This window comes from Oncorhynchus nerka, linkage group LG4 (genome assembly GCF_034236695.1).
Source record: "Oncorhynchus nerka isolate Pitt River linkage group LG4, Oner_Uvic_2.0, whole genome shotgun sequence".
Taxonomy (NCBI): domain Eukaryota; kingdom Metazoa; phylum Chordata; class Actinopteri; order Salmoniformes; family Salmonidae; genus Oncorhynchus; species Oncorhynchus nerka.
Window position 1 is genome coordinate 49,716,879 of NC_088399.1, and position 23,154 is coordinate 49,740,032.

The 23,154-nt window shown below is 41.2% G+C and overlaps 1 protein-coding gene across 2 annotated transcripts in view; it reads right to left on the minus strand.

Annotated features, from left to right (window-relative positions):
* Positions 1-584: 584 nt before the first annotated feature.
* The window catches only part of LOC115127026 (contactin-associated protein-like 4), a 192,161-nt gene continuing 169,591 nt past the window's right edge, over positions 585-23,154 (minus strand). Inside the window, exons 18-24 of one of the 2 annotated variants that reach the window (XM_029656672.2) lie at positions 21,892-22,131; positions 20,538-20,768; positions 14,846-14,979; positions 10,879-10,966; positions 5,462-5,680; positions 4,902-4,973; positions 585-2,559 (exon numbers count right to left, since the gene is read on the minus strand). In XM_029656672.2, the coding sequence (XP_029512532.2) occupies positions 2,360-2,559; positions 4,902-4,973; positions 5,462-5,680; positions 10,879-10,966; positions 14,846-14,979; positions 20,538-20,768; positions 21,892-22,131 (1,184 nt within the window). In that variant the 3' untranslated portion in view covers positions 585-2,359. The remainder of the gene's footprint in view (positions 2,560-4,901; positions 4,974-5,461; positions 5,681-10,878; positions 10,967-14,845; positions 14,980-20,537; positions 20,769-21,891; positions 22,132-23,154) is intronic. The other variant, XM_029656678.2, reaches the window with a different exon arrangement.

The window sequence follows — 23,154 nt, forward strand, 5'->3', positions numbered from 1 at the left end:
ATATTGTATTTACTTTGCCACCATGGCCTTTTTCTGCCTTATCTCACCTCATTTGCTCACATCATATATAGACTTGTTTATACTGTATTATTGACTGTATGTTTGTTTTACTCCATGTGTAACTCTGTGTCGTTGTATGTGTCGAACTGCTTTGCTTTATCTTGGCCAGGTCGCAATTGTAAATGAGAACTTGTTCTCAACTTGCCTACCTGGTTAAATAAAGGTGAAATAAAATAAATACAAAATTTCAGCACTGTAAACGGAAGTGCTACAATTTCATCAGATGTCTTCTCTTCTTCTCTGTCAGCGTCTCACAGATTACTTTCCTCTGATTATCCCCTTGTTACCTGTGGATCACTATGCCACCCGAACTGTCTGTCTGTAAGGCAAACCAAACCATGTATTTTCATAGAGATTAGCATTTAAAAAAATATTAAATTACTTCTCCTGCGTCGTCATTAAAAGGAAGGTAACAATCAGACAGAATATTTTAGAGCAAGCCTTGTGTTTTGACTTCTGTATTTTCTGAGAACTTGATCTGTTAAAGGGGTCTACCTGTGGGAGGTAAGGAAGCGGTGTTTAAATGGTAATGCTTTATTTTTGTCCAGGATAATGCAGAGAAAGCACATAAAATTACAGGTAATGCTTGCAAAGGAACTGTCTGAAGTACAGAAAAGTCCCCCCCCCCCAAATGAACATACTGTATGGAACATAATACTGTATTAACATACAAGTTTTGTCAGTGAAATTTTCGTTATTTTCATTTGTTCAATTATCATTGCTATGCAGGGTGCAAATTGTAGGGGGGATGGGGGGATTTCCCCCCTCCACCCCCCACCCCTCTGCTTGAGTCATACCCATTTCTAAAGGGTTATATGTATTTTGGTAGATTGGTTTGATCTGATGCTTTTACTGTGGTACCAGAGAAAGTTGGTGTGCCATATTGGAAATATGTAAATACACAGTACTATATGTGGAGTGTACTTTAGAGGGATTCTGCATGGCTCAGACATGTTAACACTACATGAAGCCAACATTCATCAATATAATAGCAAAATATTTTCAACTCAATAGTCCAAACATTTATTTTCATCTTCATAACCATACTGCAGGTACATATAAATCCCTCTAGTGTATGTTATTATCATCTTTTAGGTATTGTATCACCGGAGAAGAATATTAGACAGCGATTGTTATAAAGACATTAATTAATTCAACATTTACATTTTTAAGAATATTTACAGTCCCATGAATGAGAGTATCAACACCTTTCAATGTCTATATCATTAACACTTCTGTGTCATATCACCAGTACCTGTACTGGACAAAAATATAAACACAACGTGCAACAATTTCATTGATTTTACTGAGTTACAGTTCATATAAGAAAATCAGACAATTTAAATAAATTCATTCGGCCCTAATCAATCGATTTCACATGACCGGGAATACAGATATGCATCTTTTGGTCACAGATACATTTTTTTTTTTTTAAATGGGCCTCACAATGGGCCTCAGGATCTCTTCATGATATTTTGTTGCATTCAAATTGCCACTTGATAAAATACAATTGTGTTCGTTGTCCGTAGTTTATGCCAGCCTATACCATAATCCCACCATCACAATGGAGCACTCTGTTCACAACGTTGACATCAGCAAACTGCTTGCACACACGATGCCATACACATGCTCTGCGGTTGTGAGGCTGGTTGAACATACTGTAAATTCTTCAAAAGTGATGTTGGAGGCAACTTATTGTTGAGAAATGAACATTAAATGCCAATTGCACACTCCCTCAAAACTTGAGACATCTGTGGCATTGTGTTATGTGACAAAACTGCACATCTTAGTGGCCTTTTATTGTCCCAAAGTGCACCTGTGTAATAATCATGCGGTTTAATCAGCTTCTTGATATGCCACACCTGTCAGGTGGATGGTTTATCTTGACAAAGGAGAAATGCTCATTAACAGGGAAGTAAACCAATTTGTGCACAACATTTCAGAGAAACAAGCTTTTTGTGCGTATGGAACATTTATGGGCTCTTATTTCAGCTCATGAAACATGGGACCAACACTTTACACGTTGTGTTTATATTTTCGTTCAGTGTAGTATATAAAAAAACAACACCCGGTAAAACAAGAAAAAACAATACATGGACAAATTGATTTTTTAATCTTCTCCACATTTTGGTCAGCCATCTTGTTTTGACTGTTGCTGAGGGTCTTTTACTGCATGTGTGTGTAATGCACTGTGAATGTAATTAATGTCTCTAGGGCTTGGAAGGCATTTCTGTACTTCCTTAATCAGATTCACTGGATAAGTCAAAAATTGAGAAAGTCCGGGGGTGGACAGATGGAGCTATATGAAATACTCCTTTTGGTTTTCACTTAGTACGTTCTGTGAGGTGGGCTCGCTGTGGAAAGGGTACTCAGGACTATCTGCCTCAGGTTTGATGCTTTTGGGTTCTTGGCTGTGGAACGTCTCTTTCCGTCGATACAGGAACCTTACCATTACTGCCAACGCAGACAGAATCACAAATATCACTACAGCAATCACACCTGCAGAGGAGTACAAAATATTGAGTTACGAAACAAGAAAAGGGCACTTATTTCGAATCAAAATGAATTCACATTCACTATTCCTTATGTTGTTACAGAAAAAAATGCACTTCGACAAGAGAATCGTTTTTTTTTTGGAGAACAACTAAAGAATTCTAACTAGCAACCAATTATGATACATTGTGTAACTGTGACATCTGCATGGGTTTCAGAAGCAAAGACAGAGAAAGCACAGTGGCTTTGAGACCACATGAATGCCTTTCTCAACTCCACGTTTTGCTCTGTGGAATCTGTCTATGGCATGGGAGCCTTAACAGAAATAATATGGCAATGTATCCTGTGGGTATTTCATTGCTATTACCCAGCCTGTCTGATTTCTGTTGCTAATCTAAACTCTAAAAAGGCATTACGCAAGCTTCTGAAAGCCATGGTTCCTCTCTGTGCAAGGCACGGCACAAAGAAATCCAGTTCAATTCTCGCAAATGTCGCAGGCATTCATTTCATAAACCTTAGCTACAGTCCTTGTACACTGCTATGCTATGCATGGTGCATTTCATTATCAAGAGAAAATGATATATCTTATTAGGAAGCCAGAGTACGGCCAGACCCAATGCAATGGTATATTACAGTGGTTTTAAAATGACAAAGTATTTGAAGATAGCTGTAAAAAGTTCCTTAATCAGCAAATCATTTCTTTAAACGTTTAATTAGTTTTGGTGTCCTTTGTGCATTTGGCACTGAATCAGCCTGTATAAGGACGACTTTGAACTACTTTCTACATTCCAGCAATTGTAACGGATGGGAATTAATCAACCTTGACTTTGAATCTGTGGCGATGGTCGCTTAAAAGTTTTTGTGATGTGATGCTGCAAATATGCCATATCAATTGCTGAAATATTTCATTTATTTAATTCAAATTGGAATTATACAGTGTTGTCTCTGAGAAAAACGAATACAGTGCCCTCTGTAATTAATGGGACAGTGAAGCATTTTTTCTTATTTTGGCTCTATACTCCAAAAGTTTGGATTTGAACTCAAAACATGATTTGTGGTTAAAGTGCAGACTGTCAGCTTAAATTTGAGGGTATTGTCATCTATTTCGGGTATAGAAATTACAGTACTTTTTGTGCATAGTGCACCCATTTCAGGGGAGCAAAAGTATTGGGACAAATTCACTTATTTGTGTATTCAAGTAGTAAAAAATGATATTTGTTCCAATATTCATAGCACCCAATGATTACATCAAGCTTGTCACTCTACACATTTGTTGGATGCATTTGCTCTTTGTTTTGGTTGTGTTTAAGATTATTTTGTGCCCAATAGTAATAATTAATAATAATAATTAGCCCAATAATTAATGATAAATAATGTATTGTGTCATTTTGGAGTAACTTTTATTGTAAATAACAATAGAATCTGTTTATAAACACTTCTACAGTAAATGTGGATGCTATCGTGATCACAGATCATCCTGAATGAATCGTGAATAATGATGAGTTAGAAAGTTACAGTCGCACAAATATCATACCCACAAGAACCTCGCACCATTACAATAACAGTGTAGGTTAGCATTTTTTGAGGGGTATGATATTATGTCCATCAGCAACTTTCTCACTCAATATGTAATTTGTAAACGGTTCACCAAATTTGGATGAAAATACCCTCAAATTAAAGCTGACAGTCTGCACTTTAACCTCATAGTCATTGTTTGATTTCACTTTTGAAATACAGTATATAGTCAAAAGAAGAAAAAAATGCTTCAGTGTCCCAAAAATTACAGAGTGCCCTGTATTTTGCAAGTGAGCCTGGTATTATCAACGTTCTCTATTTGTATCCAATTTCGTGGTATCCAATTGGTAGTAGTTACAGTCTTGTCGCATCGCTGCAACGCCCGTACGGACATGGGAGAGGCAAGCCGCACTTCTTCTTGACACAATGCCCATCCAACCCGGAAGCCAGCCGCACCAATGTGTCGGAAGAAACACCATACACCTGACAACCTGGTCAGCGTGCACTGCGGCCGGCCCGCCACAGGAGTTGCTAGTGCGCAATGAGACAAGGATATCCCTGCCGGCCAAACCCTCCTTAACCCGGACGACTCTGTGCCAATTGTGCGCCGCCCCATGGGCCTCCCGGTTACGGCCAGCTGCAACAGAGCCTGGACTCGAACCCAGAATCTCTGGTGGCACAGCTAGCACTGCGGTGCAGTGCCTTAGACCACTGCGCCACCCGGGAGGCCCAACGTTCTCTATTTTGACCAGGATCATTTAATACCTGCCATTATGTTGTTTCACTAAATACAACTATGGTTTATTGTGACATGAGAAACATGTTCCTGTTACCTCCAATCAATGCAGAGTCACTCTTGATTGCGTTAACTATAGGCTCACCAGTACCTACTGTACCTGAATGGTCTACAGCAGAGAGATGCACAGAAAGACACAGAGAGATAGAGAGCGACAGACAGCAGAAAAAGAAATAGAGATAGAGGAGAAAATGAAGGATAAGAAAGACAAAAGAGAGAGAGAGAGGGAATCAGTAGCAGAAGTCATCATCAGTCTATGCATGGTTCATTTAATACTACGCCCTCAGTCATAAACTGCATGAGGATGCCCACGAAAGAAAGATGATGCAAATGAGAAATCTCTCTCGTAGAAATTAATTAACTAATCTGCCACAGTGTAATCAGTTCCATTCTCAGTTAATGATCAATGAAGATGGTGTACTCATTAAATGGGCCCTTGATAAAGTTTGAAAAGCAGTTCAGAAAAAAAGTGGAGATTCTCAAGTGGAGTTAAAGCAAAACAAAAAGCACTCAAACAGAAAGAGAGAGAGTCCCGCCCTTCACCAAAGACTCCACCCACCAGAATAGCTAAGGATAACTTGAATCCTCCCCTCTTACCTGATAGGGGGTGTGTGGTTTCGGCTGGGTAGGTATTGGCTGGAGATGAGGAACCACAGGTGGACTCAACTAGGGGTCCTGTCACTATGACTGGGCTGGTGTTTGGGTAGAGTAGCGCTGCCTTCAGTGGAGTGATGGAGTTAAACTGGACCACCGACAGACAGCCACTGAAACCCAGGGAGTTCAGCCTGGCAATCTCTGGATCCAGCTCACCAGACTCTTAATTAACACACAAACGCATACGCACGCACACACAAAAATGCAGAAACAGTCAGTGAGATCCGGTATAGTGATCATCTAGGGTAAAAGGAGTAGGATCCACTGTTCTCTCTTAGTGTATTATTGATTGATTTGGCAGATAGTCTAATTCATTGACAGCTAACAATAACTGCTACTCCCCCTATTGACATTCCCCCCCCCCCCCTCACGGTCACTTACCTTACATGCTGCTCCTCCTAGGGACCCCCCACCCCAACGATATTCAACACTATTGTAGTTGTTAATATGTATATTATAGATATTTTTCTTTCAGTTGGTCCCCACACATCCTCAATGGTCATGCTGCTCCCTTTATGGTCACCCCCCCAACAGTCTAATCTGCCTCCACCCCAATAGATGTTTATTTATTCATCACTGCCACAGTTGTTATGATGTATTATTTTATTTCATTTAGTCCTGCATGTTCGAGCTCAGAGCCTAAGATTTTCACTGGACACTGCAATCACACCTGCAACCCTGTACTATTAAACACTCTTAATCTGAATCTAGACATGAAGAAGATAATGAGAGACCCCAGAAACACTTCCCCCATTTGACTGGCTTGGATCCAGTGAAACCCTATGTTTGCCAGGGAAACTGAGTTACTGTCTCTTCCAAATGACAATGACTATGAATTTTTATGATGGGAATTTGCATGGTTATAAGTGCTCTTAAAGGCAGTGAGCTGATGGCATTGTACAGCATCACGTTGTATCACACTGCTACTGTATCCTGAAGGTATCCTTCCTTCTTACAACAGCCAGATAGCTATTTCTCCTGTCAGACCTCATCGATATACTCTCATCTTTCTCTCTCCTTCTTTCTCTGACTCTCTCCTACTCACTCTACCTCTCTCTGCCTTTATCCCCTCTCTCGCTCACTCACTCTCTGAGTGGCTCTCTCTTTATCGCTCCCTCTCTACCTATCTCTCTCCCTTTCCCCTCCCCTCTCTCTCTAAGTCTCTATGTGACTCTCCCTGTCTCTCTACTACTCCTCTCTCTCTCTCTCTCTCTCTACCCCATTCCCCCTCTCCTACTCCTCTCACCCTCCCCTCTGCATTCATTACAGGTCAATTTGTTAGTGTGATTGATGACAGGTGTTGCTGGGAAGGACACTGAAACCACTTCCATGCCAGCTCTTTGATCCTGATATGACACACAGACTGCAGCAGGGTGGAGGGGTTAGAGAAGAGCAAGGACCTGGTCACGTGTTAACATGGTTCAGGTCATCTGAGATACACTACACTCCCATAGAGCTCTGTCTCTCTCTCTGTGTGTGTGTGTGTGTGTGTGTGTGTGTGTGTGTGTGTGTGTGTGTGTGTGTGTGTGTGTGTGTGTGTGTGTGTGTGTGTGTGCGTGTGTGCGTGTGTGCGCGTGTGTGCGCGTCAAATGAAATTGTATTTGCCACATGCGCTGAAGACAACAGTTGTCGACCTTACCGTGAAATTCTTACTTACAATCCCTTAACCAACAATGCAGTTTTAAGAAAAACAAGAGTTCAGAAAATATTAAACTGTCTGCCTCAGTAAAAAAAAGTAACACAATAAAATAACAATAACAAGGCTATATACAGGGGGTACCAGTACCGAGTCAATGTGCATGGGTACAGGTAAGACAAGTTAACTGAGGTAATATGTACATGTACAGTAACAGACAAAAGTTTGGACACACATACTCATTCAAGGGTTTTTCTTTACTATTTTCTACATTGTAAAATAATAGTGAAGACATCAAAACTATGAAATAACACACATGGAATCATGTAGTAACCAAAAAAGTGTCAAAAAATATTTTATTTTTGAGATTCTTAAAAGTAGCTACCCTTTGCTTGATGACAGCTTTGCACACTTGGCATTCTCTCCACCAGCTTCATGAGGTAGTCAATTGGAATGCATTTCAATTAACAAGTGTGCCTTGTTAAAGTTAAATAGTGGAATTGATTTCCTTTTTAATGCATTTGAGCCAAACAGCTGTGTTGTGACAAGGTTGGGGTGGTATACAGAAGATAGCTCTATTTTGTAAAAGACTCCATATTATGGCAAGAACAGCTCAAATAAGCAAAGAGAAACAACAGTCCATCATTAGACATGAAGGTCAGTCAATCTGGAAACTTTTAAAGTTTCTTCAAGTGCAGTCGCAAAAACCATCAAGCAATATGATTAAACTGGCTCTCATGAGGACCGCCACAGGTAAGGAAGACCCAGAGTTACCTCTGCTGCAGAGAATACGGACGGTCCTTAGAGTTACAAGCCTCAGAAATTGCAACCCAAATAAATGCGTCAAAGAGTTCAAGTTAACAGACACATCTCAACATCAACTGTTCAGAGGGGACTGCTTGAATCAGGCCTTCATGGTCGAATTTCTGCAAAGAATAACACTAATAACAAGAAGAGGCTTGCTTGGGCCAAGAAACACGAACAATGGACATTAAACCGGTGTTTAAAATGTTACATTTTTGGTTCCAACCGATGTGTCTTTGTGAGACGCAGAGTGAGTGAATGGAGGATCTCCGCATGTGTGGTTCCCACCGTGAAGTATGGAGGAGGAGATATGATGGTGTGGGAGTGCTTTGCTGGTGACAATGCTAGTGATTAATTTAGTAGGCACACTTAACCAGCATGGCTACCAGAGCATTCTGCAGCAATAAGCCATCCCATCTGGTTTGCACTATCATTTGTTTTTCAACAGGACAATGACCCAAATCACACCTCCAGGCTGTGTAAGGGCTATTTGACCAAGAGGGAGAGTGATGGAGTGCTGCATCAGATGACCTGGCCTCCACAATCACCTGACCTTAACCCAATTGAGATGGTTTGGGATGAGTTGGACCTCAAAGTGAAGGATAAGCAGCCAACAAGTGCTCAGCATATGTGGGAACTCCTTCAAGACTGTTGGAAAAGCATTACAGGTGAAGCCGGTTGAGAGAATGCCAATAGTGTGCAAAACTGTCATCAAGGCAAAGGGTGGCTACTTTGAAGAATATAAAATATAAAATATATTTTGATTTGTTTTTTTTACTACATGATTCCATGTGTGTTATTTCATAGTTTTGATGTCTTCACTAATATGCTACAACGTAGAAAATAGACAAATAAAGAAAAACCCTTGAATGAGTAGGTGTGTCCAAACTTTTGACTGGTACTGTAGGTAGGGGAAAGTGACTATTCATAGATAATAAACAGCAAGTAGCAGCAGCTAATGCAGGCGTTAATCCAAATAGTCCGAGTAGCCATTTGATTAATTGTTCAACAGTCGTATGGCTTGGTTGTACAGTAGAAGCTGTAGGGAGCATTTTGGACCTAGACTTGGCGCTCCGGTACCGCTTACCGCGAGGTAGCAGGGAATACAGTCTGTGACTTGGGTGACTGGAGGCTTTGACGATTTTGGAGCCTTCCTCTGTCACCGCCTGGTATAGGAAGGAAGCTTGGCCGTACGCACTACCCTCTGTAGTGCCTTGTGGTCGTATGCCGTGCAGTTGCCATACCAGGCAGTGATGCAACCAGTCAGGATGCTCTCGATGGTGCAGCTGTATAACTTTTTGAGGATCTGAGGACCCATGCCAAATATTCTGGTCTCCTGAGTGGGAATAGGCATTGTTGTGCCCTCTTCACGACTGTCTTAGTGTCCTTGGGCCATGATAGCTTGTTGTTGATTTGGACACCAAGGAACTTGGAGCTCTCGACCTGCTCCACTACAGCCGCGTCGATGTGAATGGGGGAGTGCTCGGCCCTCCTTTTCTTGTAGTCTATAATCATCTCCTTTGTCTTGACCACATTGAGGGAGAGGTTGTTGTCCTGGAACCACAATGTCAGGTCTCTGACCTGCTCCCTATAGGCTGTCTCATTGTTGTCGGTGATCAGGCCTACCACCGCTGTGTCGTCGGCAAACTTAATGATGCTGTTGGAGTCGTGGGTGAACAGGGAGTACAGGAGGGGATTAAGCACACACCCCTGAAGGGCTCCCGTGTTGAGGATCAGCGTGGCAGATGTGTTATAGGCTACCCTTACCACATGGCGGCAGCCTGTCAGGAAGTCCAGGATCCAGTTGTGGAGGGAGGTGTTAAGTTCCAGGGTCCTTAGCTTAGTGATGAGCTTTGTGGGCACTATGGTGTTAAAACACTGAGCTGTGTCTGTGTGCGCGAGTGTGGTGTGTGTGTCCCACATGACCAGAGAGCAGACCCCTTAGCCCCACATGTCATTATAGCCCAGAGCTATACTGGATTATTCCGATTTTAGACTAATGGAGCTTCTTGAAAGGTCATAAAGAAGTCAATAACAATGTCACAGTAGCTACTGTATGACTTTGTCATTGTGACATTCTTGACATTGTCACAGATTAATTGAAATGGTTTGCATCTGACATACACTGTAGGTTGGCCTAGTATGAGAGCATTATTTTACTTGTTTTGTTTGTTAAAATGTTTCAGAATGCACTAGACTGAAACTGCTGTATTTGCATCTGTTCCTTTCAATCATTCCTCATTACTATTGAAAACAGACGTCCTATTTTGAAGCAAATACATTGGTATTAGACCTGCATAAAGTGCCCTATTTCTGAAGCAGGGGATAGACAATAACAATGCATAAAGCCGATATTATTCAGACTTTAAGTAAAACAGACATGCACCAATCATAACATGTCATGTCGAATTTTGATTGCCTGACTGAACAAACAATACTGTAATACATGTGCATTTGCCCCATCAGTTTATCATCCTCCTACATAGCACTAAAATTCACATAATAATACATAATGATTCCACTCATATTTCTATTTTATATAAAAGCTTCTGGTGAGTGGGATTGTAACCAGCTTTTTAGTACTGTGTTCGAGAGACACGGCCAAACACCTTTCAGCATTCTTTATTCAATGGCTTTCTCCTTCATCATTTTAATAATCCTGTCGTACAGATGTAGGGTCTTAATTTGAGACAGTTTTCTACAGCATAAAAATAATCATGCAGCAACAGGAAATGTGAATTATTATGTGGATTATAATTAATGGCCATTTTTTTGTAAGGGTTGATACATTTTCCATGAAGTCTTTTTCATGTTAAAGTGGAAATTACAATCTTTTGAAGCCTTTTAAAACTTCGAACACACTAGAAGTTTGCAACAAAAAAGTGATCAAATTAAGATCCTACATCGGTATATTTCTCACCTTGCACTTTCCCAAGGACAACTGACTTGATAGCATTGAATTCTGTATCAGATGTGAGATTGAAGTCTTCCCTTCTGTGCTGGTCAATCTAAAAAAAAAAAAGCAAAATAGAACCTGTAAACACTTTGTTGAATAGTCAAATTGGGGATGAAAAAAAAGACAATTTACACTTTCATGTTTCAGATGATGGAGAATGTACTCTTCCATTTAGAGTGTTTTAATTAAACCCTGCTCTTCAAAGTACTTTAAACACATCATCGCTTGGCTGTTCAGTCTCTGCCATTCAATTAAAAAAGGAAAGTAGTACTAGAGCTTGGACAGATTTTCGAGTTGAACTTACATTATTGAAAATGTGATTACTACTCGAAGTGTACACTAATTGATGCAGTGTAGCTGAGAATGCCAAACAGTAGCTTAACAAAATAGATGTTGGTTGTTGTTGACGTAGTCAGACTCGAACATGTTGTTGGGTGCTCAGAAGCATGGAAGTAAACACTTGCGAGTGTTATCCACTATGAGAATAATATGGAAGTCTAGTGCATTACAATATTCCCACATATTGGACATGCACTCTTTCATTACGAGGTGCATAAAAGGGGTGTCTAAATATGCGTGTTTGTATGGTCTTGCCGTTACAGTTGGATTTCTGTACTGCAGTTCAAATCCTCAAAGAAGGGTTGATCCCTGGTTTTAAAAACACTTTACCTGGATTGTTTCAGAAAATACCCAGCAATCCTTGATCTTCAATTTGTAATGAAGAGTACCTAGTTAAGAACATTACACTGTAATTAAAAATAGCTACGGGTGCTGCATGCTGCAGTGGGGTTAATATCATGGCAGGGTTAGGGTTAGACTGGCAGGTTCCGTTCACATCAGGGCAATGCTGAACAGAAAAGTGGAATGATCTAATTAATCATGTTTTACTAAATATGGGAAAAAACTCAATTTGCTGTCCAAATGTGTCTTTCGAAGAATGGCTGAGAAGAATAACAACCAACTTTGGTGTTACAACTCATGACATTTAAAATCTCCTCACAGATTTCAACCCCTTCGGAAGGCAACTGTACATTTTAAACTTCTATTGATTTCTTTATACTCTTCTCTATCCTATTCCTTTTCTCCACCCTTTCTTCTTCAGAGTCATTCATGTTGCCCGAAATGTCTTTAAATTGTGACCCGCTTAATGGCTGAGAGTTGGAATGTGTCTGTGCATTCTGAATATGTACAGCTCTGCAAAACAAGCCTTGGGTTGTCGCTTACTGTGATGTTGACAAAGGACTTTGACTTCATGATAGTTGCAGTCTTAAGAAGCAGAACTACGGTATGCAAATCCTGCATCACTCTTCATCCCACTAGACTCAAGTTGTATCACATCTCACTGTATATCTAAATCGGCTGGGAGTGATGTTCTTTCATTTCTTAATTACTTTCACTGACCACGACACAGATCCCACACTGCTAACATGTACACACTTACATTTACAGCTCAGCAGTGTAGATATAGGGCATATAGACCTACTTGTCTATACTTGCCTCTTGCTGACTTTCAAAAAGAAAGTGGTTCTGAATCTTTTTAGGTTATGCTACACTCAATTACATTTTGCTCTGCTTGCATTACCTCCTCATGTACAACCAATCATCAGGACTATGTTCTTATGAATCTTCCCAAGTGCCCCTTGTGGATAGGTCAGGTACCCCAAGGAGTACTAGCACCCCACGAGAGAACCACTGCGCTAGGGTACAGTGCATTCGGAAAGTATTCAGACCCTATCCCTTTATCCACATTTTGTTACGTTTCAGCCTTATTCTAAAATGAATCAAATATATTTGATCCCTCACCAATATACACACAATCTCCCATAATGATGAAGTGAAAACAGATTATTAGACATTTTTGCAAATGTATTACAAATAAAAAACAGAAAACCTTATTTACAGACACTACCGCTCAAAAGATTGCGGTCACTTAGAAATGTCCTTGTTTTTGAAAGAAAAGCAATTTTATTGTCCATTAAAATAAACATCAAATTGATCAGAAATGCAGTGTAGACATTGTTACAGTACAATACAATACAGTGTAGCTGAAAACTGTTGTCCTGATTAAAGAAGCAATAAAACTGGCCTTCTTTAGACTAGTTGAGTGTCTGGAGCATCAGCATTTATGGGTTAGATTACAGGCTCAAAATGCCCAGAAACAAATATCTTTCCTCATCAAGTCTATTCTTGTTCTGAGAAATTAAGGCTATTCCATGTGAGAAATTGCCAAGAAACTGAAGATCTCGTACAACGCTGTACACTACTCCCTTCACAGAACACTGCTAACTGGCTCTAAACAGAATAGAAAGAGGAGTGGGATGCCCCGGTGCACAACGGAGCAAGAGGACAAGTACATTAGAGTGTCTAGTTTGAGAAACAGATGCCTCACAAGTCCTCAACTGGCAGCTTAATTAAATAGTACCCGCAAAACACCAGTCTCAACGTCAAAAGTGAAGAGGCGACTCCGGGATGCTAGCCTTCTAGGCAGAGTTGCAAACAAAAAGCCATATCTCAGACTGGCCAATAAAAAGAAAAGATTAAAATGGGCAAAATAACACAGACACTAGACAGAGGAACTCTGCCGAGAAGGCCAGCATCCCGGAGTCGCCTCATCACTGTTGACAGTTTTAAGCTGTGCTGACATAATTGCAAAAGGGTTTTCTAATGATCAACTAGTCTTTTAAACTGCTAAACTTGGAGTAGCTAACACAACGTGCATATTCCATAAAAAGTCAGCCGTTTCCAGTTACAATAGTAATTTACAACATTAACAATGTCCACACTGTATTCTGATCAATTTGATGTTATTTTAATGGACTACTTACATTCTCTTTCAAAAACAAGGGAATTTCTAAGTGACCCCAAACGTTTGAACGGTAGTGTATGTATTTTAGACCCTTTACTATGAGACTGGAAATGGAGCTCAGGTGCATCCTGTTTCCATTGATCATCCTTGTTTCTACAACTTGATTGGAGTCCACTTGTGGTAAATTCAATTGATTGGACATTATTTGGAAAGGAACACACTTGTCGAAATAAGGTCAGATCAAAACCCAAGCCATGAGGTCTAAAGAATTGTCCGTAGAGCTCTGAGACAGGATTGTGTCGAGGCACAGACCTGGGGAACTGTATCAAAACATTTCTGCAGCATTGAAGGTCCCCAAGAACACAGTGGCCTCCATCATTCTCAAATGGAAGAAGTTTGGAACCACCAAGACTCTTCCTAGAGCTGGCTGCCCGGCCAAACTGATCAATCGGGGGAAGAGTGGCTTTGGGACAAGTCTCTGAATGTCCTTGAGTGGCCGTGCCAGAGCCTGGACTTGAACCCGATCGAACATCTCTGGAGAGACCTGAAAATAGCTGTGCAGCAACGCTCCCCATCCAACCCAACAGAGCATGAGAGGATCTGCAGAGAAGAATGGGAGAAACTCCCCAAATACAGGTGTGCCAATATTGTAGCGTCATACCCAAGAAGACTCGAGGATGTAATCACTGCCAAAGGTGCTTCATTTACATTTTACATTTAAGTCATTTAGCAGACGCTCTTATCCAGAGCGACTTACAAATTGGTGCGTTCACCTTAAGACATCCAGTGGAACAGCCACTTTACAATAGTGCATCTAAATCTTTCAAGGGGGGATGAGAAGGATTACTTTATCCTATCCTAGGTATTCCTGGGAATCCTGCTTCAACAAAGCACCTTTGTAAAGGGTCTTATGTAAATGTGATATTCATTTTATGTTTTTCTAAAAAACCTCTTTTTGTTTTGTCATTATGGGGAATTGTATGATAGATTTAGAATAAGGCTGTAATATAGCAAAATGTCGAAAAAGTCAAGGGGTCTGAATACCTTCCGAATGCACTGTAACTGCTGAGTATGTCTTTGTTTTGAATGAGAATAAGTTACATTAATAGTGACAAAATAAATTACCTGAACACTGACAGTCTCTGATATCCTCCTGATGGAGACTCTGTGAAGTTGTCCATTGGCCAAGTTCCTAATGCTGGTCCTGAATACCTCCGCATCTCTACTGTTCTGCAGCTTGTATTTAACATCCAGGTAACCTTCAGGAGATATAGAGACAAAACTTGAATATACAGTAACTTCTATTTAAAGTCAAGGTAACCTTCAGGAGATATAGAGACATATCTGTAATATACAGTATCTTATATTTAACGTCCAGGTAGCCATCGAGAGATATGAAGACATAACTTTAATATCACTTCTACTTAACATCCAGGTACCTTTCAAGAGATAAATATAAACTCAGCAAAAAAAAAAATCCTCTCACTGTCAACTGCATTCATTTTCAACAAACTTAACATGTGTAAATATTTGTATGAACTTAACAAGATTCACCAACTTAGACATAAACTGAACAAGTTCCACAGACATGTGACTGACAGAAATGGAATAATGTGTCCCTGAACAAAGCTCAAAGGTCAAAATCAAAAGTAACAGTCAGTATCTGGAGGGAATGGCCCTAGCCCTCACCCTCCGATCCAACAGGTCCCAGACGTCCTCAATGGGATTGAGATCCGAGCTCTTCGCTGGCCATGGCAGAACACTGACATTTCTGTCTTGCAGGAAATCACGCACAGAACGAGCAGTATGTTTGGTGGCATTGTCATGTTGGAGGGTCATGTCAGGATGAGCCTGCAGGAAGGGTACCACATGAGGGAGGAGGATGTCTTCCCTGTAACGCACTGCATTGAGATTGCCTGCAATGACAACAAGCTCAGTCCGATGATGCTGTGACACACCGCCCCAGACCATGACGGACCCTCCACCTCAAAATCGATCCGGCTCCAGAGTGCAGGCCTCGGTGTAACGCTCATCCCTTCAACGATAAATGCGAATCTGACCATCACCCCTGGTGAGACAAAACCGCAACTCGTCAGTGAAGAGCACTTTTTTCCAGTCCTGTCTTGTCCAGCGACGGTGGGTTTGTGCCCATAGGCGACATTGTTGCCGGTGATGTCTGGTGAGGACCTGCCTTTACAACAGGCTTACAAGCCCTCAGTCCAGCCTCTCTCAGCCTATTGCGGACAGTCTGAGCACTGATGGAGGGATTGTGCGTTCCTGGTGTAACTCGGGCAGTTGTCGTTCCTATCCTGTACCTGTCCTACAGGTGTGATGTTCGGATGTACAGATCATGTGCAGGTGGTGTTACACGTGGTCTGCCACTGCGAGGATGATCAGCTGTCCGTCTTGTCTCCCTGTAGCGCTGTCTTAGGAGTCTCACAGTACGGACATTGCAATTTATTGCCCTGGCCACATCTGCACTCCTCATGCCTCCTTGCAGCATGCCTAAGACACGTTCACGCAGATGAGCAGAAGACAGAAAGGCCTCTTTAGTGTCCTAAGTTTTCATAACTGTGACATTAATTGCCCACCGTCGTGAAGCTGTTACTGTCTTGTCGACCATTCCACAGGTGCATGTTCATTAATTGTTTATTGGTCATTGAACAAGCATGGGAAACAGTGTTTAAACTCTTTACAATGAAGATCTGTGAAGTTATTTAGATTTTTACAACTTATCTTTGAAAGACAGGGTCCTGAAAATGGGGCATTTATTTTTATGCTGAGTTTATAACTTTAACGGCACTTCTATATAACATTCAGATAACCTTAGAGAGATATCAAAATCCATAACTTTAATATCACGTCTATAAAACAGCCAGGTAGCTAACCTTCGAGTCTACACACCCCTAAACGTCTTCTAATTTTTCTGCCTTCTTAGCAACAATTTGAATGTTCATGTTCATTTCCTTAAAAATCAGAGACAACATTTGAATATTGTTGTCCATCAATGATTCCCCACCAAATGTACAGCTTGAACAATTTTGAGCATATGCATGGTACTAGGTGCCAGGCACACCGGTTTGAGTGTGTCAAGAACTGCAACGTTGCTGGGGGTGTTTTACGCTCAAGAGTTTCCCGTGTGTATCAAGAATGGTCCACCACACAAAGGACATCCAGCCAACTTGACACAACTGTGGGAAGCATTGGAGTCAACCTGGGCCAGCATCCCGGTGGAACACTTTCGACACCTTGTAGAGTCCATGCCCCAACAAATTAAAGACGATCTGGGGGCAAAAGGGAGTGCAACTCAATATTAGGTAGGTGTTCCTAATGTTTTGTACACTCAGTGTAGAGACATACCTTTAATATCACTTCAATATAACATCCAGGTAACCTTCAGAATTATATATAGAGATATAACTTGTATACCGTAACAATAAAAAACATGTAGCCCTTTCCTGCTGTCAAATTACCTAGTCATAATTAATAAATAAACATTTTCTCCAAAACCTCCTGAAAATCTAGTGTTTCTATGTCGAGCGTTTTTGTATATTTCAGTCTTCTGTGATGTATATAAAGTGTAATATTGGGATGCAAACTCAAAATTGAATACATTTCAACTCTATATCTGACATGGTACAGGTGTCTTCTTTTTTAAAGTCCATTACCATGTGTGTGAGGTGTATAATTTTGTTTCAAAGGAGATTTGTGACCCTGATTTAGCCCACTGCAGTAAAAAGTTAAATGTAGACGGTGACAGACATGTAACAATATCACTGTCATTAAAATGCAGACAGCCACTGAACAATATCGCTACCATGTGGGGAACGTTCACGATGTCCCCGGCAAATTGTTGTTTATACTGTAGCATTTCAAGGAAAGTTCCTCAATGTTCAAGGCTACAGTGACTGATTTCATAACATAAGCCTACAAAGCATTCAGCTACTAAGAGGATTAATCTCTAATTCCCTATCAATAACAGAGATGTTAAATCAAATGTATTTTTGTAATTTGGAAGGAATTAAGTATCCGAGGGGCTCTGAGTAATGCACGGTCGTGTTGGTGTCGTCAGTCATCTCAGAAAAAACAACAACATTCACATTCAAATGAATGGGGAGATTGGAAATGTATTGCACCTCTTAAGAAAACACACCCTTATTGATGCTGCTGCACACAAATGATCACCTCATACGAAGGTGGAATTGTACACTTTGAGCAGACAATGTATTTGTTATTTGAGTATATATATATTTTTTACACACATCCAGTAAAAAAAATACATTTATAAGGGCTAGAATAGACAAACGATTTGCTCAATAGGACAAATGAAACAATTCTATTAAATAAGTGTGGAGGACAATATTTTTTTATTTAAGCAGAGGGCAATCGTATCAGATAGTTCACAATTACTGAGGCACTGCAAGGATAGGAGTATTTGAGCCATGACATGATTTGTACCATAGGACTAAGAAACAATTATATTATATAACTGGAGAGGGACCATTCAGATTTTTATTTTAATTTTAACTAGGTAAGTTAAGAACAAATTCTTATTTACAATGACGGCTTACCATGGGGCCCCCTCCGGGGACAGGGGCTGGGATTAAAAATGTAATTAAAATTAAAATATAGGACAAAACACACATCACGACAAGAGCGACACCACAACACTACATAAAGAGAGACCTATGACGACAACATAGAATGACAGTAACACATGACAACCCAGCATGGTAGCAACACACCATGACAACAACATGTTAGCAACACAACATGGTAGCAGCACAAAACATGGTATAAACATTATTGGGCACAGACAACAGCACAAAAGGCAAGGTAGAGACAACACTACATCACGCGAAGCAGCCACAAGAGTGTCCATGATTGAGTCTTTGAATGAAGAGATGGAGATAAAACTGTCCAGTTTGAGTATTCTTTTCAGCTTGGTCCAGTTGCTAGCTGCAGCAAACTGAAAAGAGGAGCGACCCAATGATGTATGTGCTTTGGTTGAGAGTTTCAAATTCCTTGCTGGCCACATCAACAACAAACGAGATTGGTCCAAACACACCAAGACAGACGTGAAGAGGGCACAAAAAAGCTTTGGCATGGGTCCTGAGATCCTCAAAAGGTTCTACAGCTGCAACATCGAGAGCATTGCAGAGAGCGAGAGCGTTGCATCACTGCCTGGTACGGCAATTGCTCGGCCTCCGACCGCAAGGCACTTCAGAGGGTAGTGCGTACGGCCCAGTACATCACTGGGGCAAAGCTGCCTGCCATCCAGGACCTCTGCACCAGGCGGTGTCAGAGGAAGGCCCTAGAAATTGTCAAAGACCCCAGCCACTCCAGTCATAGACTGTTCTCTCTACTACCGCATGGCAAGCGGTACCAGAGTGCCAAGTCCAGGACCAAAAGGCTTCTCAACAGTTTTTACCCCCAAGCCATAAAACTCCTGAAGAGGTAACCAAATGCTTACCTGGACTATTTGCATTGTGTGCTTCCCCCAACCCCTCTTTTACGCTGCTGCTACTCTCTGTTTATCTTATATGCAGAGTCACTATATCTATACATTCATGTACATACTACCTAAATTGGCCCGACCAACCAGAGCTCCTGCACATTGGCTAACCAGACTATCTGCATTGTGTCCCACCACCCACCAACCCCTCTTTTTACACTTCTGCTACTCTCTGTTCATCATATATGCATAGTCACTTTAACGATACCTACATGTACATACTACCTCAATAAGCCTGACTAACAGGTGTCTGTATGTAGCCTTGCTACTCTTTTTTCAAATGTCTTTTTACTGTCATTTTATTTCTTTACTTACTTACCTACACACACACACACACACACACACACACACACACACACACACACACCTTTTTTTTCCCCGCACCATTGGTTAGAGCCTGTAAGTAAGCATTTCACCATATTCGGCACACATGACAAATAAACTTTGATTTGATTTGGGGACGTTTAACAGAATGCGAATGGGTGCTGTTTGTGGAGGATGAGGGCCGCAGTAGGTATCTCAGATAGGGGGGAGTGAGGCCTAAGAGGGTTTTATAAATAAGCATCAACCAGTGGGTATTGCGACGGATACACAGACATTACCAGTTTACAGAGGAGAATAGAGCGCAGTGATGTGTCCTATAAGGTGCATTGGTGGCAAATCTGATGGGGTGCGACAGTTGAACTAAGCTCATGAGGTATTTGTATTCTTCATGAATAAATGGTCACATATCATTGATTTACAAGTCCAAACATGAATATAGGACCTTCTGATTGGCCCTTTAAAAATATATATATTTTTGTCCCATCCTCTCACTGCTCCTGAGAGGTCTTGCTTGTGCTCTCCTAGAAAGACAGACAATGCCTTAACAATTTACTGTGCATGAATTGGGGAGGCAATAGTGTCTTCTGACAGGCCTGGTGTCTACGGGGACTTGGAGACTCAAATGAATCCAAATGAATTCTGTTAAAGGTGCTAGTGGAAGGAAAGGAGCAGCCAGATTAGGACCTGCTTTCTAACAATGATCTCTCTCTATCTCTCTTACAGTTGCTGTTAATAACCTTTCTAGACGTAGTAATATTTTGTTCCTGAATGACTATAGATGTACACCTTAACGTTACTTGATTTGTCCGTTATTTTTCAGATCTTTATAGACCCTACAAGCTGACACGGAGATTTGTATTCACTCTGTACAGTAAATGCTAAATAAAGGTGTGTTACTTCGAATCATTGAAATGTTTAAAAACGGCAGAAAATACTTTTTTATTTGTATTTTTTTTTTTTTATCTCTCTGCTTCTTACCATTCCTGTTGAGCAGCACAGCCAGGTACTCTCTGTAGTAGGAGCAGATGTAGAGAAGTAACGCAGGGCTCTGTGTGGTTCTGAAGCTAAACGAGACATTCTCTCCTCGTAGCGTCAGGTCAGAGTAGATGGAGGAGGACTGGGACTGAGTGCTGGTGTTTCTAGTCAGCTCGTACGGCTCCTTGAACGTGTACTGGACTGATGTCCCAGGTTTGAAGTAAGCAGAGACCTCTGGAGGTTGGGAAAGCAGAATAGAGGAGTTGGTGGTTATTTTGGGGGGTTTGAATTGAACAGGCCAATCATTCCACATTGTGATAGAACAGTTTTTCACTTTGTTCGACATCTGTTAACATTCTGTCCAAGAGTAAACTCTATTAACAACTTAAAAACTTTAATTTATTTAACAATCTATGCCTTTGTTCATATTTGCAATTGATTTTTAACAGACATACTGTAAATAAAACCATACAATCAGCATGTTACATACAGAACAATACTCTATTTAATGCTCAACAGTCTCCCACTGTGGCATTGTGGCATGGCGACTGCCCGCTGATTTTCTAACCAGGAAGTGGTCCAAGTCATTCTTATGAATTTTTGAAAATGTACAAATCGGCCTGCCTGCATCACCATCGCTGATGGCGATGACTCAGAGACATCCAAGGATGTACAGAAACACTCCTGTATCAAGCTCTTGATGGAGCTAACGCACACAGCTGGTAAGAACTTGTAAAGTAATGTTTGACCTCAAGCTCAATATGAGGGTCCTCTAAAATAATATCAATTCTTGACCTTTTGATGGTTCTCATTTAGTACTGTATGCACCACTTTCTAAATGGCTGTTCTGGAAGGTATTTCCACTCCTTGGTAGGAAGTGACGAAGAGGTAACTGTGTCTATTAGCCTTATAATAAAGGAATGAAATAAACTCTCAGACAGCAGCAGAAACATCAACAAAAAACTTTTAGCTTTACAATCTACCAGCAGTTCTAACATTAGTCTTGTACTGTAATACAGTGTCCTCTGTGTTTTTGTTGAGTGCACAAATATAAGCCCCACCAGCTGGTCCCAAATCGTTCCCCTCCTCCCTCTAACCCCTGTTAGATGTATGCAGCTAGATCTAAAGGGTCAGAGACAGGTACTGTATACGCAGTAAAGTGGTGAAGCTTCCTCCACATTGCTTCCACCTTATCTGCAAAAATCGAAAGGGTTGGGGCCAAAGAGGAGGATTATGGAGTGAATTGGGACTGACGTACATCCTCTCACATGGCTGATCGCCCAGAGGCAAGTGAGTTGATCAGAAGAACCTCAGAGCTCAGAGGCTGAGGTCGAGGTGATGCTCCTAGTCTATTTACCTCTCTGGCAGAAGGGGCCTGCGTAGGCGGAGAGGCCACAGTCGCAGGAGAAGCCATTGTACCTCTCCACACACCTCGCCTGGTTCTGGCACAGATGCCCGTAGCTGCTGCAGTGTCCCGGGCAGCCCGGACTCACCCCAGGCGTAATCTTAGCCCTCTCCTCCAGGTCCAGAGTCCTCCCGTTCAGTTGCAGCGAGCGGATACAACCCAGGAAACCTTTCATTCTGGAAGCAGTGCCACCTGCCAAGAAACAACACAAAATGCATTGTTCCCTGTATTTTTTGTATCTGTTCTTTTATCTTCTTCAGTGTGATGGGGCACGCAGGGCTACAGTACCAGAGTTATTTGACATGTCACCCGCCCGTCGCTCGCGGGAGCGCACATTTGTCAACACTTTTTTTTAAAGAACAGAAGTCATTTAAACGATGACAGGGCGATGAAAACAAAGTTGAGAGTGGAAAACGCATTCAGGGAGTTGAATTTGATCAGCTGTCTGTCTGCTGCCACTGCTCTGGCTGCTAACCTCCATCTCCTTTTCTTCTCTCGCTCTTCTTTCTGGCAACCCCCCATCCTTCAGAGCTGGCAGCTCAAATTGTTCTTGGAGTTCATGCAAGGCTTTTCGCAACAAAGAATCAATGAGCCTTTCCCCCTGCAAGGCAAGGCACTCTGGCTCTCTGCGAGTACAATTGGCATTCTGATTCAAACTGAAAACCTGATTATAATGTTTTTTTTTAAGCAGCACTACAATATTAAAACATTTTTTAGGTGGGTTGTGTCAACCCTTTGGTCAAATATGATTGAAAGCTTTTTTGAAGCAAATCAGCACGACAATCCATTTCTTAGGTACTGTATTGTCAAATCCTTGGTCAAATGGAATGTCAAAAAATATTTCCTTCTATAAACCGTTGAATAAAATATCACTTGGTCATTGTAAACGGAACATTAACTGATGCTGAAATGGAAAATGTGGATTTTGTAAAACAAACTTACACTACAATGTAAAAGCGTTTCTAAGGTAGTTGTCAAATCAAATGTTATTGAGTTGGAATAAACTGTCATTTGGTCATCGCAGAGCAGACTTTGGGTAACTGTCCGGTGGGATTTAATCATGTTTGGGTAATTGTGCATCAGAATGAGCTCATGATTCCGGGAAAGTGGAACAGTGAGCCGAGACAAATCCCTGAGGAGAGGAGAAGCCAGTGCGTTTGGGCCACTGGAGCAGGAAAAGAAGAGAAATGCTGTCACAGAGAGAGAAAGAGAGAG